At 39.7% G+C, this 27,625-nt stretch overlaps 2 protein-coding genes across 2 annotated transcripts; one reads left to right on the top strand and one right to left on the bottom strand.

The window, feature by feature from the left end:
- Positions 1-1,065: 1,065 nt before the first annotated feature.
- Positions 1,066-9,020, bottom strand: LOC106699937. The gene is made up of 4 exons (XM_023326286.1): positions 8,215-9,020; positions 7,702-7,769; positions 7,509-7,606; positions 1,066-5,920 (listed from the first exon to the last, which is right to left on the bottom strand). The coding sequence occupies exons 1-4, from the start codon at positions 8,997-8,999 to the stop codon at positions 3,317-3,319; spliced, it is 3,555 nt and encodes a 1,184-aa protein (XP_023182054.1). The 5' UTR covers positions 9,000-9,020; the 3' UTR covers positions 1,066-3,316.
- Positions 8,923-25,745, top strand: LOC102220890 (forkhead box protein P2-like). Its single transcript, XM_023326292.1, has 17 exons — positions 8,923-9,010; positions 11,373-11,501; positions 12,117-12,285; positions 14,271-14,384; positions 15,335-15,397; positions 16,864-16,921; positions 17,052-17,205; positions 17,656-17,763; positions 18,915-19,002; positions 19,483-19,578; positions 21,226-21,391; positions 21,522-21,592; positions 22,107-22,208; positions 22,297-22,418; positions 23,823-23,892; positions 23,990-24,114; positions 24,216-25,745. Exons 3-17 carry the CDS (start codon positions 12,130-12,132, stop codon positions 24,334-24,336), a joined length of 1,614 nt encoding a protein of 537 aa, XP_023182060.1. The 5' UTR covers positions 8,923-9,010; positions 11,373-11,501; positions 12,117-12,129; the 3' UTR covers positions 24,337-25,745.
- Positions 25,746-27,625: the final 1,880 nt, after the last annotated feature.

Genomic DNA, 27,625 nt, shown 5'->3' with positions numbered 1-27,625 from the left:
ATAGGGATTTAAATGTGAATAAAACTTTTTTTTTTTTTTTTACCACAAATCAAAAGTAATTATTTTAAAACTTTTTGTAATACGTGTGTTTTACTTGATTCACTTAGGTAAGTCAATGAATCACAGGGAAATACTTGGGGGGAAAAAAGGCTGCAAAACAAGTCCAGACAAGTGCTCAACACAGCCACGGGCGGTCAGATGACCTTTCGCAGTCCAGTTAGTGACCAACTGGACTTAATGGACTTAACTTTTCACAGGAATACAGTTTCTTTCATGATAGTGCAACCACAAACCTTAAAGTATTTTTATTGGGGTTTTTTGTGATGGAGCAACACAAGCTAGCGCATAAAGACTGTTGCAGAATATTTAATACAGGGTTTTTGTATTATCTTCCATGACAAATTTGGTAAAACCCTTGAGTTACCTCACTATAAATCCATCTGACTTATGAAGGCCTCAAATGTTTGTTAGAGGCTATTCGAAAAATAAACAAAAAGACCAAGAAACACAGAAGAGAGATCAAGTATAGAGTTGTGGAGAAGTTTAAAAGCAAGGTTAGATCAACAAAAAGCTTGTTAGAGATGGCAAATCTCTAACAAGCTTTGCCATCTTGTTTGGCAAAGATGTGGGTGGAGGTTCCCCATCAGCAGGACAACACCCATAAAGATGCAGCCAAGGTTACGATAGAATATTCATGTATCAGAGTGACTGAGTTGAAGTCTGGACTTAAATGCAACTGAGAATCTGTAGGAACATTTTCATTTTCACAGATGTTCTCCATCCATCCAGTCTGACTGAGCTTGAGATATTTTACAGATGAATCTGCAAGTGTGCAAAGCAGGCACCGCAGCAACTGCTGCTGCAAAAGAAGCTGGAGTGAAAGATGGTCCGATTAAAAGTTCTAGCTTTCCAGATTTTAATTTGTGAAAGAATATTTAAAACCATGTATAATCTTTTCTATCACTTCACAGTTATGCATTTGTGTTGGTCTATCACATAAAATCCCCCCCAAAAAAGCAAAACATTGAGGTTTGTGGTTTTACAAGTGTGAAAAAGTTCTGGTTGGAATGAAAACGTTTCTAAGGCTCTGAATGACAATAACAGCCAGAAAATTTGTTAGAAAAACAACAGAAAGTTACTTTTACTTCAATGTATCATTGTAAAAAGGGATGTACTAATCACACCCAGAACTCATACCAAACCTCAGAAAAGGTTAAACAAGTTTAATTAATAAATATTAGAATGTGTAAGATGGGTAGCTTCTTCAAACAGATTTAAACGGGAAGGTGAGTAACTGGGAGGACAAACAGGAAGTAAAATGGAAACAGGAAGTGATGCATTATCCCAGCAGAAGTGGTTTCCAAAGAGATCCTTTTCGGAGACTCAGACCTTGATGAAGTTGAATCCTTGAAGATATAACAATGTGACAAACTGGGGATTGCTTCACCCACAGGACTGTAGAGAGAGTATCACTCTATATGGAAAAAAACATGAATTTAAAACTTCAAAACTTGTACAATAGTCACAAAAACGTTTTAACTTGTCAAGTACATTGCATTATGAACAAATTTTAATTACCATTCCTGAAAATGGCCATAAACAATGAGAACAAAGTTGGATTTAAAATAGATTTTTTTCCCACTTTCTTCCACATTTAAATGTGATTTTGTGCAAAGGAAGGCCGACTCTAGCTGCGTTACAAAATGTCAGCAGTCATAAATTCTTTTAAAATCCCCTTGACAGTTTGAAACTATTCCTCACCCTCAAAATAACTCTCAACACATGATGGCCACAATGCTGTTTATTTAGCTGCGCATATGAGCTCTGAATCCAAATGGACTCCCTGGAACGAAGCTGTTGAGGTCCCCTACTGTAGCTCTGACTGTGTATGTTGAGTAAAGATGATGCATTGGTTTTTATGTTATTCTATTGGTTGGCATCATTAATTGAGAACATTTTCATTCCTTTGACTGAAACTTGGGTTAAAATATTGCATACAGTCACATATTATGAATGTATGTTACACTTGGGGGGGAAAAAACACCCCTTGTCAAATAGCAAAATGTATTTTGTTGCTGGGTTTTATCTAGTACAGTGTGTTTTATTTATTATCACTACAGTAATGGAGCCATGCTTAGCAGGTGATATGAGATGTTTGTGTTGATATGCTGTCTTTGGATTCTACCACTGTGCATTATGATTGAATATCTCTTTGAATATGTCTTTGGGATCATCTGCCTAAAGAACGTTGCCCCAAATGTCTTTCATTCAGTTTTACATTTTCAGTCAAATGCAATATTGCAAACCTTACTTATGGTGACCACAGAGTCTCAAATATTGCCCATGGGTCTTTTATTTGTAATTTCTCCAAGTGTTACAGTGTCTGATCTTGGGAAGTATTTGCTAGAAACATCTAGTGCTGTAAAGACTAGTGGATTGTTTTCTGCTTGTGAATGATTTTCCTTAAGGTGAAATGTCTTGTGGAAGCACTCCACTTTGTTTGGACCCAGCCTTTCAGTCTTGATGGGCAGCATCACTTGTTTCTCTAAGATCACTGATGACGTTTTTCCTTCCTGAGATAGTGTCAACACACAAGTCCAACGCGAGTCCAACACTACTGCTTTGTTCACAGTGATGAATAATTAACCAAGTTCGGTGTCTGGTTGCCACTTTCCCTGTTAAACACCAAGGATGCAGGTTTCCCATGACAGGCTCAACAGTAATGGTAGCTTAATTTATTTTTTTTTCTTGACAGTATAACTGTACAGTTTTGTTTTTCTACCTCCCATAACATTTAGGCCAGAAACATTTGGTCTTATCTAATTGGGGAATCTGCTTCCACAAGTCTGCTGTACTTCTCAAATTGGTTGTAGTTAACTTTAAGTGAGATGAGATTGCCTCTTTAACCCTTTACAATACACATTTACTGTCACCTTGAAAATGCTTACATGTTATATAATGGATCCATGTGGACACCGATGTCCTCGTGACAATTAAAGGGTTAAAAATGTCCACACAAATAGGTAGCATTTATGTAATTTATTACCCTCTTACTATAGGTTTTATTCCACAGCCCAACACAGCAAACATGTAACTTTTATTTACACCCCAACATGCCGTTCAGAACTAATAATACCTAATTTTCTGTTTGGGTTACAGCTAATTGTTTATACTCTTGACAACAGAATCTACACATCCTCCCATAGGGAAAACTCAGGAATTATTCTCATATCTAAGGTTTAATGCCCAGGAGTCTCTTTGAAACACACTCAAATCTGCTTTTTTTTTTTTTTTTTTTACAGTGTAATTAATTTCTTTACTTGTTTTTAATGGGTTCTCTCTCTCTTTGACAGCACAGCCAGATGACTGATATCAAGTAAAGCAAGAAACAGGCAAGGAAATCATAATGATACGCCACAACTGTAAACCCAACCATTAAGGAGGCATACAGCAATGTCTTAGAGACCTTGTCGCAAGAAAACAAGTCTTTCCACCTCCACTCAGTTTGGTGTATACTCTCCTGTGTATTGGCTCTTGGCTCAGCAGCTGTTTTTACAACCTCGTAAGTCTCCAGAGGGCTGCTGTGCTGCTGTTCTTCGTCCAGAGCTTCGCTGATGGACGGCATGGATGTTGACAGCACTTTGCCTCGGCTTATAGAGGGCCTCTTGCGTGCTGTGAACCCCGCCTCTCTGATCTTGTCTGTGTGGACCTGCGGTGCCCTCAGGCAGTGCACATACAAACGCAGCTCTTCGTCTGAATCCGACTCTGCAGAAGCGCTGTCAGGTTCCTCCAATGAATCGCACATACCACCTTTGGAAGTAAGGTGCTTGGTGTCCGTGTTTGATTGGTCGTCCTTCTTGCGTAGGGTATCCGTCTGGATGGACGCATATTGCCTCTCATTTGGACAGTTCTTCGTTGCTCTGCTCACTAGAGTAGATAAATCATCTTCAACCTTGTTTTGTGTGATGTCTGACCCTACTTTAAAAGACCCTGGTTCATCCTCGTTGTTTTGCTTTGTCATGTCTGAGTCTGCATCTGTAACTACAAGCTCTTCTGCTTCTCTAGCTGGGATTATTATATCCTGCTTCATATCTGTTTCCATCTTTTCCTCTTCCTCTCTGAGCCTTGCTCTTTCCATACTCATCCATTGTCTCTCTGTCTCATTCTGTTGCTCTGCTACTTCTTGCCCTTCTATTTTGTCTACTTCAGTACTTTCTGTTCCACCTGTCTTTATGGCCTTAACCTGCTTGAATTCCTTTCCTAGGCATGCTTGACTCTCTAACACCACAGCAATGTGTACCTTGACCTCTGTTGTTTCCTCTACTTTCTCCTCAGTTTCATTGGTCTCTGTTGTTAAATGTAGCAGCTCCCTTTCTTCTTCATTTGATAAGACACAGTTTTCCTCCTCTTCAACCATCTTTTCCCAGTTTTTCTCCTCTACAATGTCTATGAAAAGGAAATCTTCATCTTGTTTTAAGAAAGAGGAGTCCATTTCACATCGCCCTGTCTCTTCCACAACATTTTGATGATTATGTCTTTTAAACATATCGGCATGGCATTCATTGTTACTTCTAACGTCATTTATGATGGATTGAGTGACATCATACATTTCCTTGATCTCACCAATGTTGCTATCATTACCTTCAGCTTTTGTTTCTTTTGCATCTTCTTGAGTTTCCGAAGATGCAGCTAGTGATGTTAGGTTCGTTCTCTCTGGTTCACAAAGATAGACGAGACTATTCAGACAAACTTTGCTGTCAGTCAGGTTGGTATTCAATTCATCGAATATCTGGAGAAGTTTATCTTTCACCAAAGCAGTTTTCCTACTTTCACTTTCCTTGCTGACCTCTGCACTCTCACAAATCTTCTCTTGGACACCATTGACCAGTAGGTCCACCTCTTCGTCTATATGCTCTAGCATAATCCAAAAATCTTTGAGATCCTCTTTACTTTCATCCTTTGCAAGGGTTTCCTCTACCTTTGCTGAACTGAGGGAAAACATTGTCTCTGTTGACTGACACTGTGGTGCTTCATAGGCCAAAATTTCCTCCTGTGCTTCTGTCTGGGAGTTCACACTCTCAAACAGCACATTGTCTTCCACAGGACATTGTTGACCCAAAGATTGGTTAGATTTCTTTTCCATCTCAGTTGGATTCTCCACAATGTCCAAATGCTTTGGGCTCTTATTCGAGGTCTTTTTTTCTTCAGAGGTTGGACTGACCAGTTTGACAGACAAGCTTTCATCACTTGGTCCCTGAGTGCTGGTCAGATCTCCCTGCACTTTGCCCATGTTACTTCTAGTGCTAACTGGAACAATGCCACAGGTCTGTGTGGGTTCAGAGGGAAGGCTGAAGTCTTCAGTATTTACAGGGTTTTCAGCTGACACCCTCTGAAATGCCTGGCAGTACGGTGCAGCAACCACTGTGCCGAATGTGAAACTGTCGCTCTGACTAATGAGGGTTTCGCTCCTCGCTGTTACTGAGTTGCTAGTGCATGGTAAACTCACGTCTCCATCCTGATTTGTGGTGACAAACTTGCCGATATTTTGCTGTTCTTCTGGGGCCGGCTCACCGTCTGAATCCAGGGGGTTGTTTGAGACATCTGGAACACTCTCGCCTCGCGCTAATACAGCCAGGTCAGATTTCACTTGCTTGGTGGATGTCCGGTCATGTGCTTCTTCAAGGGCCTCAAAAACAAACTTAGGACATTCTGACTTAACTTGTCCCTCGTTAAACGGCTGCAAACCGACAACATTGTCTCCTGGGGTTTCTTCGCGAGTTACTTGCTCTGTTTCTGGGGGGGCTTTGTCTTTGCTAGGGTCATTTGCTCCTCCATCTCTTTGGGTGTAGCAGTCCCTCAGTCTGGCCATCCGTGCCGCTTGTCTTTGCCTTCTTCTGCTGCTGTTCTGTTTGTTCTCCATCTGTCCGTCAACAGAGATAGATTCATTTTAGCGCTAGCTAACACATACTTACAGTTACTTGCACATTTGGCGTGAACATTTCTACATTTGTCATATTATAACCATAAATTTTAATATATTTCATATGGAATTTATTCGACACACCAGTACAAAGCAATGCATAATTGTGAAGTTGATAAAAGGTTTTGCAGATACAATCTGAATAGTGGTGTTTTGCTTTCCTAGTTAACCTGCTATATTCAGCTCCTTTTAAATGAAATACATTGTAACCAAATGTCTTTAAGACATCGTTAAATTAGTTAACGCTATAAGACCTAAGTTTCAACTCTCCGCCTGGATATTTTTGCTGATTTTAATTGTACGCAGTTCTTTAAATGTCCTCTGAGTCTATATGTATCTGCCCATCTATCCATAACAACTGGAACTTTCAATATCTAGCAAGTTACAATATTTTTGAAATTTACCACATATTAAAAGAATGCCCATCAGATTAATTTCATTCCCTGCTACGACGGGGGTGAAACTACAGAAATAACCCGATATTGGCTGGAAACCGTTGGAATTTTTCAGACAGCGCAAAGCGTGGCGATATTACGGTACTGCAAAATTTGGCTGCATCGTCACCGATCCCTTCGTTCTAGAAGGGTGAATAGAGACTGCCTATGTGTAATTTGATCTCAGTATAGATCCAACTGTTCTCTGAAGGCCTCAGAAGTTTGTTCGAGAACATGTGAGTAAACGCAATCATGAAGAACAAAGAACAGAGGTCAGACAGAAGAAAGTGGATGGATTATAACACAACATCATGGAAAGAGTATGTTGAAACTTTCAAGAAATGGAAGGCCGCCTAACCTGACAAGATGAGCAAGGCTTATATCTACAATTAGTTGTGCGGCAAGAAGAAACCCACTATTACTGTATGTCCTGAGAATATCTGTTGGCAGTTTGATACAAGCATGTAGGCGGCGTAGCAAACATGCGAAAGAGAAGGTGCTCTGGTCAGATGAGACGAAAACATAACATTTTGTCCTCCAACCATGTGTGGCAAAAAAAAAAAATCATCTCTTTAACACACATTCCCACAGAAGATCATGATGTTGGCAGCATCACATTGTGGTGATGCTTTTATTCTGTCAGAACAGGAAAGACAATTCGGCGTGGTGCTATCACATAAATTCAAGTTTTAATTTTAACATGAAAAAGGTTGGCATTGTTTCTAAGCAGTCAGTTTACAGTAAAAGAAAATAAATAAAGATGAGCTGGCATTTATTGCTACATGTTGTAGTGAAATGCTTGAGATAAAGGACAAGTTGTCAGCCGTGAGAAAATGAGAAACGGACGAAGTGCAAACAGCAGGTACAAAGTGTCCCGACGTGCATTATGTTACGCCGGTGGCACTCAACATGGTGTCACATGACATTCCCACAGAAAGAGCAACCGGGGTCAGGTTACGTTCTCTGTTCCTCATGTGCTCCCTTTCCTTCCTAAAAATACCTCAGAGATTTAAAGATGTATTTGCTTTTAGACTGTGCAAAATTCCATATATAAATATATATTTATATTTATATAAAGAAAATGTGACACTGACCAGTAGTTTCTGTCCCTCTCGGGTCGAAGTTGTTGATTGTCCTTCAGAGGTTTTCTTGGTTTCCAAAGTTCCCACCTCCAATCCCTGGACAGACTCATCTGGAGAACGGAGACATTTTGTTCAAACATTTGGTTCCACATTGAGGACTTTGTTCTTATTTCACTCTCAGCAAAGTAAAAAAAAAAAAATTCACCTGTTGACATGTTTTCCTGAGTTGAAGCTGGGTTTGATGAAATGTTTTCCACAGTGGAGACACTCTGACTGCGAATCAATCAAATTTAAACAGGTCACACTCAGTTTGGGTCTTTCCTTCTGCTTCATGATGTTTTGTATTGAAAATATCACCAATCAACACAATGGGAGAAGGCGAGGAGACTTTATGTAATGTTATCATTGTTTATTCATTTTATGGGGAGGGTATTTTTATTATATGTGTCAAACCTGGGGGAAAATATTGAGCCGAAAAGAAGGGATTCTACATTGTGGAGATTGATGACTCTTTTTCAAGCCAATCACACTAAAAATACTCACTAAAACAACACCAGTTTTGATTAAAATGGCTTGGTTACTCATCCTCAACTTCTAAAAGTGAAAAAAAGACCAAGAGTGTGCAGTTAGTGTGATTAAATAAGATTAATTACACTCAAAGTTGAACTTGTGCTGCTCTTAGTGCAAACCTAACCAAGGAACCAAGCACATCCCTTACCTGACGGACTTCAGGCAGCTTTTCTTGTTTGCATTTTCCCTCTGTGCTTTCTCTGCTCCCCCTTTCATGCCGCGCTGGCAGGAGAGCACGTAGTTTCTGTTGTTATTGTTAGCCCAGAATGTCCCCACGGGAGTTTCGTACCGCAGACAAAAGTCGACCCTGACTCCCTGATCCCCGAAAGGTGGCCCCAAAGTAAGCTTAAACGAGAAGCTGTCCATCACTCCATCGCTGGAGCCGGGGACATACTCTGCCAGAAGGTCAAAGTGGGTGGCCCACCTGTCCAAAGAAGTTCTTATGTAGACAGACTTGTTGTAGGAGATGTTGAGAACGCGGATCACTCCTTTAAGTATCGTGGTCCCTGGAAGTAACCCAATTGTTTCCAATTCTACTTTCTGACTCAATACTTTGGCAAGCACCTCTTCGGAAGGCAGTGGAAGGGAGAAAGTTAAAGGCGAGAGGTGATATTCCACTGAATCTTTACCCTCGACAACTAAGGAGTCGCTTCCCGGTAGTTTGGGTACATCCCACGTGTCAAACTCCTTCACTTGCACCAGACTGAGGCCTTTGGCATCGGCAAACGACACCCTCCGGGAGCTGCAGTAAGGAGGCTCGGGATCCGAGTCCTCGTCCGAGAACGAGCTCCTTCTGGATGGTATGGGGGAGGATTTAGGTCTGAAACCGACAACTAAATCGCCCTCATCTTCATCTGGGTCCAAGCCGGAGAGGCCTGGGACTGCGAGGTAGTTACAGGCCTCGGAAGGTCTTAGCTGCCCTGCAAACTCCATGAAGCCCCACAGTGAGTGCCGTTGCTCCTTCTGCCAGCTGACATTCGACATGCTCTGACTTAACAGACAGAGTCCAGTTACAGATGACATTGTTGCGAGGGCCAATGCTATTAATAGGCCAGAAGGAACATAAAATATGTTCGGTAGTCTTAAGCTCAAAAATTGGATCTGATGTCCACTTCTTTCTTTCGTCCTAAGGGAACTAACAAATATAAACTACTGTTAGTCATATTTTTTTTGTAAAATATCACCAGTGACTAAAGTTTGAGGGTTTTTTTTTCTTATGTAACCACTGTAATTGCTCCCAGTGGAGTTAAACGATAGCGTGGGAATTACCACATCAGCTATTTGGGTGTTGTTGTTGCCCCAGTGGGTCACAAGAATTTTAGGGCTATGGAAACAATAATTTCAGACGGTCTTTTGCTTAAAAGAGTAGTTTCTTCCTCCAATATAACTCACCAATGTAAATCCAGTCCATATTCCTCTTAGCCTCTCCACTTTCACAGAGAGGACAGAGTTTCTGACATCCATGTCAGCAGCTTGAAGGTGAAATTCTGACATGGAGAGGCAGAGATTCTCACAGTTCAATATAGCTGTCATGTAAATGAGGGACACTGGTAGTTACGGTAACAATGTATCTCCCTCTGAACATGTGTATGTCATTAAATCAGTCACCCACACAATACTCCCCAGTCATTAGACAAGATACTGCAGCAAAAAGTGCAATTACATCATGCACAAGGTGCAGTGTAGTTTTAAAGGAGGATTGTATTTACTTTATTAGCCATAAATTTTCACTGGTCCCATGTGAAAAATTATTTGCTCCCTAAACCTAATAAGTGGTTGTGTCACGCTTGGTGTGTTTGAGAGAACAATCATGAAGTTACTTTGCATCACTATGGAGGAATTCTGGACCACTCTTGTTTGCATAAGTGTATTCATTCAGCCCAAGCATCAACAGCCTGTTTCTGGTCACGCAATGCCATCTCAGTTTGGATTTACTGCAAGTCCAAACTTTCTCTACGTCAGGAAGATCCAGTGGCAAGTTCAGAATCATTGTCCAGCTTAAACGATCCAAGTGTGCAAGAGGTGAAGGCCACAAAGTTTTGGGTGTGTACATTCATTTTGGTAATATTCACGTAGCATAAACTATTGTGAAGTAATGGATCATAATGTATCATAGCGTAACGTAAAATAATGTAACGTAATGTAACGTAAAGTAACATGAAGTAATAATATGAAGTAACACGAAGTAACATGAAGTAACATAAAGTAATGTAGCATAACAAAATGAAAAGTAAGGTAACGTAAAGTAACATGAAGTAATAGCGTGAAGTAAGGTAACGTATTGTAGCATAACGTAATGTAAAGTGAAGTAAAGTAATGTGGCGTAACGTAATGTAACGTAAAGTAATGTAGCATAACGTAGCATAACGTAATGTAAAGTAATATAGCATTACGTAACGTAATGTAGCATAACATAACGTAAAGTAATGTAGCAAAACGTAGCATAAAATAATCACGTAATGTAGTATAACATGATGTGAAGTAATGTAATGTAATGTAAAGTAACGTGAAGTAAAATAATGTAGCATAACGTAACATAAAGTAATGTAGCATAGTGTAAAGTAAAGTAATGTAGCAAACGAAGGGAGGTCTAGATGCAGGAAATAGCACACTAAAACCAAACCTTATTTAAAAGTTGAGCTCTGTGAAGGACAAAAAAGACATAAAATGAATAATTAAAACCCTCCGTTTATATTTGCTGGAGCCACTGCAGACAGACCCCAAGTTATTAAAGTTATAATGATATACCATCTTCCATTTATCCACAATCTAAAACTAGAACTATGGAGGTATGTTTGGTGCAAAACTATTTGTGCCTTGTAAATGTGAACTTGAACCCTTCTTTAGTCTTCATAGATGTACCTGATGTGCCGTTTCAAACGAGAGCAGTCACCGTTGTAAACAGGCCTCTGATAACACTTTGACAGCTGTGTTTTTATGGAGCTCTTGTTTTGTTTTGGTTTCTATTTTTCTTTCTTTTTTTCTTTCTTTCTTTCTTTGCATAGTTTCCAGAAAATGCAGCTGAACAAAGCTACAAACAGCCCCACTATTCCGCACTTAAAGGCTGATCATTCCCAGAAAAATCGGGGGGACTTATTACTTGCAAACAAGTTTCATTAGTGCAGATCAAGCAGCTGCAATGAGTAAAAATCAAAACACGTAAACAGGTCGTTCCTGTTCAATTCCCTGTCTGTTTGCATGGGCCTGGATCGAATGATGCTGAGCCGAGGAGGCAGAATTTAGAGAACTGAAACATTTTTCTCATCTGGTTCTGCATCTCCTATCCTCGCTGCCGTTGGTGTTCAGTGGGCGATACGGCGACTCCTCCCCACCCCAGGTAGACTCCCACCTCCACCAGATGTCTCCTTCCCTCAGTCCAAACCTGCCTCACTTGGAGTCACCGTCTCCTCCGTCTGTCTGGCTCCCACAGTAACGGTACGTAGCTTTTGTTTAATATTTAATACATAAAAATACAACAAAAAAAAGTTCAGAAGTTTTGTTCAGCGTTTAGTTTAGCTGTGGAATTTAAATGAGTAATTTGTTGCTGGAAATGGCAAACAGTCTGCCTCAGCTTTTATGCACGAGGAGGAAAGAGAAACAGAAACATCTGTAGGAGTTTATCACCTTCATGCCTGAAAGACGTGAATGGATTCCTTACACTGTATTGGTAAAATGATCAAATTCATACCATTCATTAATTGCCATATTGATGGTTATTTGGGTCAAATATGTTTCTAAATGTATTAAACAGGTCAATTTTTTATTTTATTTTATTTTTTTTGCTAATCCACTCTCTCTTTTAGGGCTATAAATTGCGCTTTAAGCTTTAAATAAAGTCTGAGGCTTAAAGAGCCAGAGGCGATTTCTTCAACACCTTCTTGAAAAGTGACACTGCAGGTTCCTAAAATAAACATCTCGTCTTGTTCTCGGAACAAAGAAGAAGTGATTCCACCGGGACTCTGAGTCTGAATCTTAAAGCTTATTATTTACTGTTGATGGGGGGAATGTTTATTCTTTGATTTATTTATTTCTTTTCTCTTTTTTGTTAAGGACTTGTGCTGAGATGCCCGAGTCTCCTCTGAGTCCCTCGGCAGCCCGTCAAACTCCAGCCAGCAGCCTGCTGAGCCACACGGACGCCGGAGCGGGGGAGAAAGCGGCTAATGGGGACTCCTGCAGCGGAGTGAGGGTGCAAAGCTGCCAGAGCCTCCTCCACAAACAGGTATCCCCACAGAGTCTGTTTCCAGTCAAATCCTCCTCTTGATAAGTCGGAAGCGGCAACGTGAAGAGACGATGCAGTCTGGAGTTCTGCTGACAGATCAGAATTAGAACTTGACCAACTTTGCCGATCGATCCAAAATATCGATAACATCGATACCAAGTATAAATATCGGCATTCGGTCGATACTAGCTCGGTAAGATCAGTACTTTTGCCTCAGATTCCCTCTTGAAATATTATTTTATTTTTGTAGAGTAGTTTCTCGACTTTGCTTTAAATTTTTGTTTTGTTTTGATTTGCTCTCAAATTATGTATTTTTTTTTTTGCACATTGTTCAATTAGGAAAAAAAATCCACAAAAATTTGTTTAGTTTTTCTATTGTTTCCGTTTTTAATGCCAACATGTCATTCGAGTGTTTTGTAGACACCTGTACGTTTTGTACAAATTCTGTAAAAACAAACAAAAAAACAAAAAACAAAACAACAACAACAAAAAAAACTCAAATCAAAAACCATAAAAACACCTAAAGGTCAGAAGTTTGGTAATGTATTAAAAACGTAAATAATAAAAAAATATCGGTATCGGCGATACTTGGTATCAAATCGATACCAAAATTTTAAATATCCCACATCTCTAGTGTAAAAGCCCAAAAATCAAACTGATGCGAGTAAGAAGGTGGCAAAAACAATTTTACAGTTCTCTGTCATATTTTTGTTCCTGTAGACAAACAGCCTGCTCCACAGCCTTTCTCATTTATGTACAGTATATATATATTTTTTAAATCACCTATTTTTCAAATTGTACTTTTCAAAACTTTTACCGTATGAGAAGAGTTAGCTACCATGTCAGCACTTTTCCCCTTTTGTTGTCAGCCTGAGGACTAGGAAATAATTCTACATTACGTTACAATATACTCAGCTTAGCTTCACCTGCTTAACAGAAATACATTTTATTTCCTCACAAATAAATCAATATCATAATAATAAAATGGAAACAAAAAAAAGAGAATAACACACAGAAGAAACCCAAAAATTAAGAAAATTATAATAGAAATGAAGTGAAAAGAAACACTAAGAAGAAAAATAAAAAGGACATTTGATTTTATAAATGAAAGCAAAATGCATGTAAAGCTCAAAAGTGTTTGGAACTGACACCAAATGTAACCGTAGTCACGTTTACAGTGTAACTTTCACAAAGAGGAAAAAACTCATTTACAGGATGCGAGTAAAAAAAAACAAATCTGCTTTTTTAATCTTGCCATCGTCTTTTTTTACTTTCTTCTGACGAAGCACCAAGTAGATCCGCAGAGTTCGATCGACTCGTGTGAATGGAGTCGGCTTCGGTTTTATCATGTCAATCTGTCTCCTGTTGCAAAAGTGAAATAACTGGGGCGACATTTAGTAGGATGAAAATAAATATAGCTTCTTTAAAGTGCATCTTCGTTTTTGAACAATTGAGAGCAAACTGACGTTTTCAACTCTTTGTGAGACCAAACCGCACAATCCGACGCTCGATTGTCTTAATCTATTTAAACATCTTATCTAAAAACCTGAACTGTATGCCGAGTGAACCATTTTGCTGAAATTGTCCAGAACGTTTTTTTTTGGTTTTTTTTGCTTCTGTTTCTGGTTTCAGCCACATGGGAGGTGATCAGTCAGTCATTTGTCACTCAATCACCAAGTTTACAGGTCAGTTATTATTCCGGAGGTGTTTGCGTTTATTAATAGCCATACACTCCTATTAGGAGCCACAACCAGCATGAAATTATGGGATTAATTAGGTCGACCCGTCTCCCGTCTCATTCGGGGTCAGCGGCGCCGTCCAGGCATGATGATGTTTCACAAAGCCGTTCGCAATCCTGATGTGTAATTGGAAAGATTCCCGCTTGATTAAGTCCGTTACTGAAACTCCTGACTTCTCTCTGCAGATCGTGGTTGTGTGTGTGTGTGGGTGTGTGTGTTTTAATCCTGTCCTTCTTCATCTTCGAGGTGTTCCTGGCCATGATGGCTCCTCAGCAGCTGCAGCAGCTGCTGCCGCCCGGCCAGCTGCAGCAGCTGCAGGCTCTCATCCGCCACAAGCAGCAAGCCCTCCTGCTCCAGCAGGTACGTCGGCGCGCGGCTTCATCACGCCGCTTCCTAACCCAGCGTAGAGATTTACAGGGGCGCGTTCGTTTAGTGGTAACGTTTGTAATCCGGATTGCCGGGAAATCCGGATTACAATGGATTGCAAACGTTGCAGCGGAGCTAGTTGGAGTCGCTCCACGGAGACGTTTTTAAAAGTGTTTTTAAATCTTTTTTAAAAAAATTACGTTTTCCATGCAGATGAAATGAATTATGCATGTTAAGATGAATGCTAATTAAACATTATTCAGCTAGAATGTTGATATATTATGACAAAACTAACCGACATGATTGTTGTGTTTTTGTTGTTTGTTTTAAATCTTCCTGATATACCCAGATAAATATGTCATAAAGTACAAGTACAAGAATATTTTGTGTTGGCAACGCAAATTAGTTAATAATTGGCCTAAACATGCTGATGAAGAGTAAGATCAAACTAAATAGGCAAACTAAATAAGTTAAGAAACAGATTTTTTTTTTTTTTCAAACAGAAAAGCAGCAGTAAAGAAATCATTTCGTCTGCATATGTTGCTCTCTGACAAAAATCTTCTTTTAACGCTTATTTAGATGCAATGGACGTGACTTCCTTTGGTTTTTCAGAAAATGATACAACTATGAAAAACATCCCATCCAGAAGCATGCCCCCGCCCCCTGATTTTCATAAATACTGGGACAAAATTACACATCAGACATGTTAAGATGACATCAGGTCTGTCGCTACGGAAAGCATGTTGTAGAACTGAAGCCGGCGTAAAGAAGCAGAAGGCGAAGCGGAGACGCAGCCGTCAGCGGAAATCGATTTTAGGCTCTAAACCTTTCAGAGCACGCTCGTAAAAATCTCCTCGTCATTCAGTCGGTCTCTGGTCTTTAGGCAGGTGGTGGGTTTCTATATCTGAATAGAAGAAATAATAAATAATTTGCTCCTGTTTTAGCAACACCTGAAGGAATTTTACCAGCAGCAGCTTCAACAGCAGATCAGCAAGAAAGTCAAAGAGGTAAAAGCTGCTTAATCCTAAAAATATTACAAATATCAACACCTACAGGTGTATGTGTGACCGGTGAACATACAGCTCTGGGAAAAATGAAGAGCCCACTGAACTGAACCCATTGAACGCCTCCTGGTTATTCCACCTTATATTCATTTCTGAATGAAGATGAACTTGTTTTCTTTGCATCCTTTTCCTCGTTTTGACCATTTCTCATTTTCTGCAAATAAGTACAAAATGTTTGCTTGGAATTTCAGAGACATGTTATCAGTAGGAATAAAAGAAAAATGTTCATTTTACTCAAACACATGCCTATAGAAAGTAAAATCAGAGAAACTGAGCTCTTCATTTGTTTGTTTGAGCTGTTTATACCGGTAAAGTGAAGCCTTCTGGGAAATCTTCTATTTTGACAATCCTGCTGATATTAATGTTTCTGAGAATCTGTAGAGAGAGCTAAAGATTAGGGTGATGTGCAGGAGGCGTTCCGAACTCAAAGACCTGGAGCCCAGCGCCAAAGATAAGCTGTCAAAACAGAAGATCTTTCTATCAATGATTACGTTTTTATCATTTTTCAAAAATAAAATAGAAATGAAAAGAGATTAGTTCAGGTTTGATTTTTTTTTCCCTTGGTTTGTTTGTTTCCATACTTTACATCCTTCACATTGTTCAACAGTCATTTCCTACCAGGAACAAAATTTAAATCTGAATCAGCCAGGTGTATGAATAATGACAGTAGAAAAAAAAAAGAGTGAGACTAAACAAAGTTATGATTTCTACACTTTAAACATGTTTTTAAAAATTTTATTTGTATAGCTCATTTCAGCAACAAGGCTTTTCAAAGTGATTTACATCATAAAAATACAAAGTCATTATTATTACTACTAATTTATGTGTTAAATTTGCTAATTGTGTTTTTATTTTGTCTGTTATTTTAATAAAGTATCTTCATAATTATAATTATTGGGTTACTTGGGATCATCTTTTGGTAAATCAATGCGCAGACATCAAACAAAGTAATAAATATTTTCCTTATTACTCAAATATTTTGTAAAATTTACATTAAGTGCAGAAATCCTGCATTAACACTTCAATGCATCGTGTTGGAAGCACATATATGGATTTCAACCCTCATTTATTTTATAGTCCCATCAGTAAACAGCTGCAGACGATGTGATTGGCTAGCAGGTCGACCAATCAGAAGCCAGCCTCTGTTTGCTTACATTTTAATGATTGAGTTCCAAATGCAATTATCATTTAGCTGTGTGGTTGATATATTAAGTTACTAAAATCATCATAACGACTCACTGATTTCATTTTAAGTCAGCGATCACGTGTTTATTTTATGACATTGTTTCTATATTTACTGATTTGTGGCACTTTTTGTTTATTTTTTTAATCTTTGTAACTAAACATCCAGCTGTCCTGAATGCTCTGACCTCTCGTTCTGAAACGGTTCTGAAAATGTTCTTGCTCAGCAGCTGATGGTCCAGCAGAACCCGGCCGCCTCTCCTCCGGGCCTCTCCTCAGGTTCAGGTCAGGAACACGCAGCTCGCCGTTCCCTGCCGGTTTTTCCTCTCTTTCGGAACATTTTCTTTCACTTTCTCCTCCCTTTTACTGATCAGGACAAAAAACACAACAACAACTATTTGTGCCAACTTCACAGGCTGTTTCGGACCCGCGGAGATGCAGAGGTGGTGGAAGGAACTCAGATCGGCTCTTTCTGACGACAGGACGGCGACGAGCGGGAACCGGAAAACGTCCGCTCGAGTTGAGCCGACCGGGGACCGGCTGTCTGCGTCTCCTCCCGGAGCGGATCGGTGAGGTCCTTTATTCTGGAGCGGTTCGGCCTTTTTTTTTTTTTTTGTAAAGGTCAAAGGACGCGTCGTCTGCAGACGTCCTCTCTGTCTGAGGGCGACCTTTGCTTTTGAGGATGCGATTCCCAGCGGGCTGCTTTGTTTCGCTGTTGTTTGTCTTGCTTTTTATTCCTCCACCTGAGGTGCTTCAGCAAAGAAAATGCAAAAAAGAAAAGAAAAAGAAAGTTGACATGACTGGAGAACATGTCCCCGAATCAGAAGTGAAATAGCTTTCCGTTTATTTGTCGGTTTTACCCGCCACCTCTTCCTGTCATTTCATGCCACCCCCCCCCCCCCCCAATGATAAAAAAAAAAAAGAAAACTAAAGTCTCCTGTCTGCTTTGATTTTTTTTTTTTTAAGTGATGTCTTGGGGTTTCTTGTCAGTTTTTCTTTTCTCTCTCTTGCTCATCCAGCAGCGGTGCAGACGGGGACCAGGCTCTCGCGAGCGCCCTCTTCGGTCACGGAGTGTGTAACTGGCCCGGCTGTGAGTCCGTCTGTGAAAACGTCGCCCAGTTTGTCCAGTGAGTTGGTTTTATTTTTCTCTCCCCTGTAGCTCCAAAACGTCTGAGATCTTCCACCTTTCGTAGCAAACTTAGCACTTTCTGAAAAAATAAAAAAATAAAATCTACTGTGATGCAAAACATATCGAACCGACTCTTTACAAAAAATGCAGACGAGTAGAAAGAAAAAGATAAAAAAGTACCAAAGACTGGCTGAGATGAACAAATGTCAAGAACTACACATGATGAGCTCAATTTGAACATGTTCAAAGGAACTATTGTGTCACTCAGATCGATGTGTTTGAAATGTGTTATTTTGACACGATATTGGTATAAAATGTGTTTTCATAGATTAAGTTGAATAAAAATGGACATTTCCATATGAGGCTACAAGAGATAAGCTTTATTAAAATGAAGTCGCACACACGTTGCAGCAGTAAAGCTGCGATATGTAGCAGTAAAATATGGAATTCAAATTAAACTGGCCAATTAATTCACCAGTCAACTTGTTCCCCCCCCAAAGTCAAGCTAACAAAAAACACATTTTTAAAAGTTACAGCTTTCTATAGTCCATGTTGCCTGTACAATTATTATTCTTTTTTCTTTTACATTCTGTAAACAGGTACTAAAAACAAATGGCTATAAAATTCATAAAGGATCTAATGTAGAAGAATCCCCGTCTTGCCATGTTCAGCATTCATCTGTCAAATGGCAACATGCAAAACAAATAGAAAAACAAAATGTGTTTTTAACCAGAAAAAAAAACTCCAATTTTTTATTTTACTTAAATCATCCAACAAACAGTTCTACGTTTAAAAATCCAATTTATTTCATCGAATACACTTATGGTGTAATACCTTGTCATTCTGACGGCGTGAAACTTGCAATCATTAATCACAATCACAATTTTTAGTTAAGAGCAGGCAGAACATCTGGTAACAAAGGTTTTAATAACAACGCAATATGAGTCCAGTGGATAACACACTGTAATCATTTAGCTAAACTTTCAGCAGACGGTTCAACCGCCTGCTGAATTTATTCCATCAGTTGAGTTATGGCTGCTTTTTTTCACGCAACACCACATTGTCATCTGCAAAGAAGAGCGTTGGACACCTGCTTCTCAGAAAAGCTATTGAATGTTTCTTGTTTTTTGGGGGGCGGGGGGTTTTCAGACACATGAGCAGCGAACACACGCTGGACGACAGGAGCACCGCTCAGTGTCGAGTCCAGATGCAGGTGGTCCAGCAGCTGGAGCTGCAGGTGAGCCAGATTCGACAGGAGTGAATCCTGTGAAAAAGACAAATACTACTCTTCAGCTGAAGCCAGGTCTAGACACATTGTAAAAAAAAAAAAAAAATTAAAAATTAAAAAAGCAAACTGTTCAGTGCTTAAAAGTAGCCGTTATGATCCTGTTTTTGTTTCTTTACAGCCAAAACTTTGTCTCACATTTTTTGCCTCGTTTAGGTCTTTTTTGTTTTTCCACAACAAACAACTTTAAGTATCATATGCGCGGTAAGAACGTAACTGTTCCGGTAAGAAACGCACGAAAACAACCGCAATCTGATTCATGGTCTTGTTGTTTTTCGCAGATGTTAAGACGCAGCGGGAAATTTTTTTGTTTTGGAAAATGTGTTTGGGATGAAAGGCTTCCATTCTAATTAGCCGAATTCAGTAATTTTTTGTTTTGTTCTGGTTTTTTTTTTTTTTTACACCATGACACCGCCTCGTCTCGTGGAACAGCTCCGCAAAGAGCAGGAGCGTCTGCATGTGATGATGGCTCACCTGCGCCTGCCCTCGCCGCGCGGCGCTCAGTCCGACGCGGCCGCTGACCCCCAGGTACGCCGCAAAACACGTCAGCCGCCATTAGTTGCGTCTGCTGTCTTCGAATGAAATGTGCCGGGTTTTACATTTTTAACCTAAATATGTGAGTTTGTGAAAGATAAGCTGAGCCGTTTATTTATTTTGTCAGACCTGCAAAAGTTTGACCAAACTCTTCGGGTTTTTTCTCAGGAGAAGACAGGAGTGGGAGCTATTTCCCAGAAAGCTTAGCGGCACGTTTTTGTATCCTGAGGTGGAAATGACTTGCGTTGATCTGATTATTGTGATTTATTAAGGCAAACGTTTGTTTTTAATGTCCTGTTCACACTAAATGTTTTCGAGCAGAATACATTGTGATGTTGAATAAGATTCATTGTCAGATCAGAAGCTCATGTGATTTGAAAGAAGAGTTTAATTTACTCTAAAATAAAATAAGTAGTTATTTTGATATTGTGAGTAAAAATAATAGAGAAATGTGGCTCTACAACTAGAGAAAGGCAGTTTTTTTCTCTCGCATATTGTGAAATAATTATTTGGTTTAAATTTCAGCATAAAGTTAAACCTCACAGTTCAAGGTTAATCAACTTTAAAAAAAAAACCCCAACAAAGTTTAAACAACTTCTCTCTTGTCAAGTCAACTTTGGGAACTTTAATTTCTGAGTTAAAACCAAAATGATTCTTTTTGTTGGTTTTAATAGCATTTTCAAGGCAGCAGGTGGGCCTTCATTTTCAAGTTAAGCCACCTCCAGATGTTTTACGGTGTGGCGTGATCTGTAAAGGTTAAAGCAGTAGAAACATTTTAGGAAAACCATTGTGGATGTACTGCGTGAGGAGATAAAACGTCATATTCTCCTGCAGATGTGGAGAGTGTCAGGCTGTAATTGAGGCACGTTGGTGATTTTACAAAAAAACAAACAAACAAAGAGTTAGGATAAGTCTCCCCTTATAGACAGCTTATAGATAGTTATGAACACTTTGTAAATCATTAATAACTCTTTATTATGCATTAAGTAACCGTGAGAAGGAAACTATATGCTAAAAAGAAGACGTTTAAAAATGTTTATTGTGCTTACAAGATTGTCTGAAATGTTTACTATAACAAGTTAGTTTAAAATATATACTGGAACAGATTTGGCTCCTTATTTGGCAAGAAACCGGTAGATCTGGTCTCCTTCTCATCCTTACTTAATGCATAACAAACAGTTATTGAACTCTATAAGGTGTTTAGAGCTGAATTAATAACATATGTTATTATATGTAAGTGGAGCCTTATTGTAAAGTGGTACTTAGATGAGACAAAGCTGGAAATCCTAATATATTTAGTCTTGTGTGCATTCTTCCTGTTTTTCACTCCTCTCTCTCGTTTGTAGTTTTGTCTCCCAGCTGTCGGCTCCAGATGGGCCGACAGTCTGCTTCCAGTCGGCGGACATGCTCCGATAACGCAGAAACTAATCATTTGTTAATCTCGCAAACACTGAACCCTAATCACAACACTCACCAAACAATTTCACCCTGTAATTAACAATGATTGGCTCCATTCTCATCGCGGCATTAGCCGAAGCGGGTCGGAGGAGCCGAATCCAATCGCTCCGTCACGCTCGCTTAGGAAATGTCTCTTTTTTAAAATTTTTTTTTTGGTTTTGTTTTTCCTGTCCGTCTTTTCAGCTCCGTCCAGCATCGCTGGCCGGCAAAGCGTCTCTCTCTCTGAGACACCAGAGACCTCTGAGCGCCGCCGGCTCCCCGCCGCAGGGCCGCGAGGAAGACGAAGAGCCACCTCGGCCTCGGGCCGCGGGACACCGGCATCACCCTCTGGTGTTCTCTCTGTCTTCAGGTAAACGGTGGACGCGGTTTTCACTCGACCCTTCAGGAAAGCAGCTGATTTCAAATCTCCCATTTGCTTTTTTTTATTCCTCTTTCCAACACACACACACACACACACACTGTGTTTTGTCCTTTTGCAGAGAATGAATATGAACTTTACCAGAACGCTGACATCAGACCACCGTTTACCTACGCGGCCCTGATCCGACAGGTATGAGCAGAGAGATTATTTGACTTTTCACATCTTTATTATTTTAAGTCTAGTTTATTTGAACAGCTTCAGAAACAAGGCAATTTAAAGCGCTTTACACCATAAAAACGGTGTCAAGCGATAAACATTACATTTTGTCAAATGCCATCATCAAGCACATCACATATGTTGATCAATGTTCCAGTTGCTGTTAATCAAGGGCAAATCTAAACAGGTGGGCTTTTAGCCTGGGTTTATAGGAACTCAGTGTTTCGACTGTTTTGCAGTTTTCTGGACGTTTGTTCCAGATTTGTGGTGCGTAGAAGCTGAATGCTGCTCCTCCATGTTTGGTTCTGGGGATGCAGAGCAGAACCCAGATCTAAGTCCCTACACTGGGGACTTTAGAACTTTGTCTTCCTGGTTTTAGTCAGAACAAGAGCAGCAGCGTTCTGGATCAGCTTCATGACACACTTCATTTTATTTTCACTTTATGACGCACTGAACGCTCATTTCTGCCCTCCACCCCCATCTGCAGGCTATCACAGAAGCCTCAGACATGCAGCTAACACTCAACGAGATCTACAACTGGTTCACCAGGACGTTCGCGTATTTCAGGCGGAACGCCGCCACCTGGAAGGTGAGCAGAATAATTGACCGGGCGGTTTGCGGCGCGTGCGTCTCGGCCGACCCGCTTCAGCAGAACCGTCTCCGTCACTCTGAACCAGAACGCGGTCCGCCACAACCTGAGCCTGCACAAGTGCTTCGTGCGCGTGGAGAACGTGAAAGGCGCCGTGTGGACGGTGGATGAGGAGGAATACCACAGGAGGAGGTCTCAGAAGATCGCAGGGTACAGTAACTCCCAACTACCGAGCACATGGACCTGAGTATGAGGTCCGATAAGAGGATGTTTGATTTTTACTGTTCTTTCATGGCAAGAAAACACAGTAATTCTGTCCTGAATTACAGTAATTATGAAAGAACAGCAATTGTATTCTGTCATAACAGCACAATTACTACAATAGAAGTAATTACAGAATTACTTTCACCATGATAAATCTATAGTGAAAGTGATATGTAGCGAAATATTGCTTTCATTAAATATTGCTCAGTGAAAGCAAAACTGAATCAAATATCACTAAAGCGATATTTTGCTAAATATTGCTTGGTGAAAGCAATATCTCAGTATCGCTTTCACTAAGTGAAATATCGCTTAGTGAGTGATATTTAGCTAGTAAATACATTGTTAGTATTAAATTTAGCAAAATAAGGAGTGCTAAATCTGCACCTTTGAGTCTTACTTTGATTGTTCTGATAGAAAACAAAACAATGTCGGCTTAAAATGGACAACATCAAATACATACAGACAATAAGTTCAGAACTGATGCACTGCCTTTCTTATTTAATGAAAACACTGTGATTGCAAAACTGTTTTTTCCTTCTTTCTTTTTACATTCGTGGAATACTGACAAAGTTTTGCACACATTTATAATGGAAACGCAGTTATTGTCTGCTTCACTCAGTAACAGCATCAACACCACAGAGGGTGGCTGTCAGCGCAAACTGGTAGCGTTTAGGTGTGGTGCGTTCACAGATCAGAAAACGTACCCAGTTACTGAGTTTATTTTATTCAACATTAAAATTATTAGTATATTGCAAAAATGACATACATGAACACATAGATGGGAAAAGATAGAGCTACGAGACAAAGACAGTAATTGGCTGTTTGCCAATCAGACTGTCTGGAGAAAAATCAGCCAATTACAGTCAACAAGTGTTTTTTTGTTGGGTCTCTATTGTTCTGTCTTGTGCTGAGCCTTTAACTTCTTATCTATTATATACTTTTAACGCCTGTAGATGCCTATTCAGCACATACCAAGGATCATATTGGAAGCACTCTGCCGCCATCTAGTGGCCATAGTTATGTCTCAGTTGGGCATAAGAAGCTAAAGTCAATAAATACATTTAAATGTGGTTTTTGTACTATGCTTAAAGTAAAAATCTCAACTTGAATTAGAATCTCTTTAAAGACAAAAACAATTTTAACTGATTAATTGTGTAATTGTGAAAAAGTTGAAGTTAGTGCTGTAGCCATTTGTTTCATTATCAAAACTCTCCATCAACAGTAAATAAGAATAAACAATAGTTACTAACCACTTTAATAAAAATATTATTTTATTTTATACATGTGTGCACTAATTACCTTGCAATAAATAACATCCAGCTCCCTCCTGTTGTGCTCTGCTTCCATTAGGAGTCCATCACTGGTGAAAAATGTCTGCTCCAGTCTGTCTTTGGGCACCGCTCTGCACTCCACCTTCCAGGTGAGACGTTGACGCTTCTGGAAGCCTTTTTAAATGAGCAGCTCTCTGGAGACGGGGAGCTTGAACTTCTCATTTTGGACTTTCAAATATTTTCTAGGCCGCGCTGGCAGAGGCCTCGCTGCCGGGCCTCAAGAGGGAGCGCTCGAGCCGAACCCTTCGAGGAATCGACAAAGCGGCCGACGGCAGCGGCCGAAAACGAAACCTCTCTCCTCCGGTCCAGCAGTGAGTCGTTCTTAATAAGAAGCATCATGTAAACCGAAAACAACCACCAACCAGAATAACTGCCACGGTTTGGCTTCTCTTTGTTTTCTCGTTTCACTCAGGCAACTTTACTTCGAGAGAGTGAACAGTGACGACGACGGTCAGCTGCCGACACTCAATCCGGTCAGTCTGCAGCCTCTGATCCACGGAAACAGCGAGGAGCTTTTGTTTGACCTCGAGTGACCTTCCACCTTTACGATTCAGTACCGCCAGTTCAAGCTCTCATTTAGCCTCCTGAGATGTTGGAGATGGTACTACTGCAGCTTGGTAGAGGTGTTTGATTTGAAGAGGGTTTGAGATGAAATGCAGACACTTTGCTAAAGTGTCCGTGACCTTTGACCTTCCCCACTGTTTGCAGCCACAATTGGATTTCTTGCAAAATACAAAATTACAAACGATTGATCTGATTTAATCGTGATTAATCAATTATAGGAATAATCGTCAACTAATTTAGTAATTGATTAATCGTTAACTGGAGTGTACAGACTCAAAAAAAAGGGTAATTTACCAAAAGAACAAGATATTCAGAGCAGTAATTAAGCCAAAACTGGTAAAAAAAAAGAAAAGAAAACAACATACTGTATATACAATTTGCATTTAAGATGAAGAGGAAAAAAAGTCTTTGTCCTCAAGTTACAGTTTTATCTTCACCTACTTCTAATTCTGTAAAAAAACAAAATCTAATTATGTATTACTTGAGTTTTGTAATGTATCTCTAATATTGGATAAAAAAAAAGCTTACGCGGTTAAAGAAAAAATCTGCTGAATATGACGATTTATTTCAACCGATTCATCGATTAATCGTCAGAACAATTGATAGAAAAATGTATTTCTAAAATAATTGTTAGTTGTCTTAAGTCCAGCCGCCTTCCTCTCAACTCTGATCAGCCTCCATGTTCTCCTGCTGATGAAAAGCAACCCCACAGCATGATGCTGCTGCCACTGTGCTTCACAATGGATGGGGAGGATTTCTTCAGGTGTGAAGTGTTGTCTTTAGATTCTCCTGCTGTGTCAACTATAAGACAGAACTTTCTTTCACCAGTCAGATTCTCGTCACTTGCACAGCTCTACCAGTTGCTCTCTCACAGAAAATCCCAACGAAACATTAAACTTTGTGTTTGTATCTTGATAAAATGTGAAGTTCAGAGGTCGTAGATACCTTTGCAAGGCTGTGTAACAGTACTGGATCAAAGAAATCTGCTCCTTTGGCAGCTGTTTTACATGTAATTGTATGGATAATGCAATAATTTAATCTTTGTGTGTCAAAACGTCTGGGTTCGGTCAGTTTGTTACAAACATTTAACTACATCACTTTGTCAGAGGATCTCTGCAGGAAGAGGCCACGATTATGGGATATTATCATATCGATGGCTCAAACGGTACTCAGATTCAGTTACACATTTTAAGTCCTATTTATCCATTTTGGCATTACGCAACATTTCTCCCTACCTGTAAAAAACCTGCATTCCTCATCCAGTTCCAGATGTGGAAAAAAGCAAACCTGTGTAGCTCCTGAGATAAATCACAATCAAGACAAAAATGCGACAATTGTACGTTTAATGACTGAAAACGACGTTGAATTTTAAATTAAATTAGGCGGGAGGGGGGGAGGGGGGGTTCTTTTTTTTCTCGTTATTGTCGCTGTGGGTTTTAAAGTAACTCTGTCAGACGTTTTAAATGCAACTTTTCATTTTCAGGTCAAGTGATTTATTTTTTTCCCTTTCTTTGTAAAAGCTTACTGGGACAGATGATCAACAAAGCTCATATCTGAAAGGAAAACCAAAACGTCTGTGTCAAAATGGCGCGAGTAAATACTCTTGTAAGCACAGACAAGTAAAACTCTCAGCTATGTGTTAAGAAGTTGCGAGTTAAATTTGGATTTATTGGATTGTTTGTCCTCCGTGTTCGTGTGTGATTAAAGGGTGAGCGAGACGGTAGCGTGTAACAGCTCAGGAGTTTTCCTGAGTCTTTCTCCAAACAACAAAAACGTGACCTTTGTGTACCGAGGTCATGTTCCCTGTGGTGGGTTCTGTCGGACTGGATTTGTAAATCGAGTCGTCGTCGTCGTCTTCTGTGATTATTTATTTTCGGCGGGGTGTTCAGGTAACCCCGGCGTTTATTTTTCACCATGGCAACTTGTCCACTGTATAAAGATAAGGTCAACTCTGAGCACGTTGTAATGAGAGTTTCTGTCCGCAGGTGTGAGTCAGATGTGTGTCACTGAATAAAATATGCCAGCTTATTGTGCATTTTAATACGCTGCATAGTATTTTCTTCTTATTACTATTGCTTTTAGCGCACCGCTGGTGTCCCACTAAAGTATTCACACTCCCTAAATATTTACCCCAATATAAAAGTTCAGTTCAAATCGTTTCCCCTCGTGTCCCTTTCTTCTCCTGTTCATTTTGGTGTTCCACAGGGCTCTGCTTTGGGGACCAGTGTTGTTTCTGCTCTACTTTCTCCGATTCTGCCGTCTTTTTAAGGATATTTCCAATCATTTTTCCGCTGATGACATCCTGTTTGTTTGTCTCTTATCTTCCAAATGAAGTTTTGAAACTCCGCATTTTAATGAAATGTCTGGATTTCAACCCGAAGTTGGATGACTGAAGGTTTTCTTCAGCTGAATTAAGAAAAAAATCAAAGTAATCATCGTTTCACCAGAAAATAAAAAAATAACTGCAAAGATAAAGCAGACCCTTGGACGTCTTGGTTATTTGGCTAAATCTTTGGTTAGGTACCTTGGGATAACCTTCCACTCGGGTTTTATTCTGGAAAATCCTGTCAAATCTTTGGTTCCTTCCTGTTGTCCTAATGTCTCGCATCCAGAATTGAAATTATTTTTCTTAAGTCACCAAAATAGAGTCCATCTATGTGTAGCTGGATCTCACAATAAGTCCAAATATAACATTTATTATAACTGAACACAGCAGATATGTAGTTATAAATATCCAGTCAATATTGATGGTAATATATATATATATATATATACTAAGGTCTTATTTGTTTTACATTTGGCAACTCCTGAACATTCTGCTGCTCAACTCGTATAGTTTTTTTTTTTCATAAGTTGTACCATTGCCAAGAAAAAAACCCTGACCAATCAAATGTCCTGACCTCTTGTGCTTTGTGTTTGTAATGACACACAACAAATCGCTTCAGAAAACCTTTTAAAATCTGATTCTACGTGAAAAAAAATGCTATTTTAGAAATAACAGCTTCGAGTAAAGTTAGCTAAAACGCAGATTTACTCAGATCACAGCATCAGTTGGGGTGCGTGTGTGTGTCTCTGTTTGTCTCTCAAGATGCGTCAATTTGCTCCGATTTTGGCTGACGCCTCCGCAAAACAGATAAATGAAAAAATAAAAATGATGAACAGACTGTCCAGAGTGCATCACACTGTCTCACTGAGACGGGGTGAAGTTGCGTCTGTTCGCTGTGGAACAAAAGGCTTCCCGGCTCCCTGTCTCGACTG

This window comes from Xiphophorus maculatus, chromosome 2, assembly GCF_002775205.1.
Source record: "Xiphophorus maculatus strain JP 163 A chromosome 2, X_maculatus-5.0-male, whole genome shotgun sequence".
Classification (NCBI taxonomy): Eukaryota; Metazoa; Chordata; class Actinopteri; order Cyprinodontiformes; family Poeciliidae; genus Xiphophorus; species Xiphophorus maculatus.
This window is presented reverse-complemented; position numbering and strand designations above follow the sequence as displayed.

Excerpts from the sequence above, each read along its gene's own strand:
- LOC106699937 (XM_023326286.1), bottom strand. The coding sequence starts at position 8,999 with ATGGAGTTTGCAGGGCAGCTAAGACCTTCCGAGGCCTGTAACTACCTC. Across the intron at positions 7,770-8,214 it reads AGCTGCCTGAAGTCCGTCAG|TCAGAGTGTCTCCACTGTGG; the intron begins GTAAGGGATGTG and ends ATTGATTCGCAG. Across the intron at positions 7,607-7,701 it reads TCAGGAAAACATGTCAACAG|ATGAGTCTGTCCAGGGATTG; the intron begins GTGAATTTTTTT and ends TCCGTTCTCCAG.
- LOC102220890 (XM_023326292.1), top strand. The coding sequence starts at position 12,130 with ATGCCCGAGTCTCCTCTGAGTCCCTCGGCAGCCCGTCAAACTCCAGCC. Across the intron at positions 17,764-18,914 it reads AACGTCGCCCAGTTTGTCCA|ACACATGAGCAGCGAACACA; the intron begins GTGAGTTGGTTT and ends GGGGGTTTTCAG. Across the intron at positions 21,392-21,521 it reads GGTGTTCTCTCTGTCTTCAG|AGAATGAATATGAACTTTAC; the intron begins GTAAACGGTGGA and ends GTCCTTTTGCAG.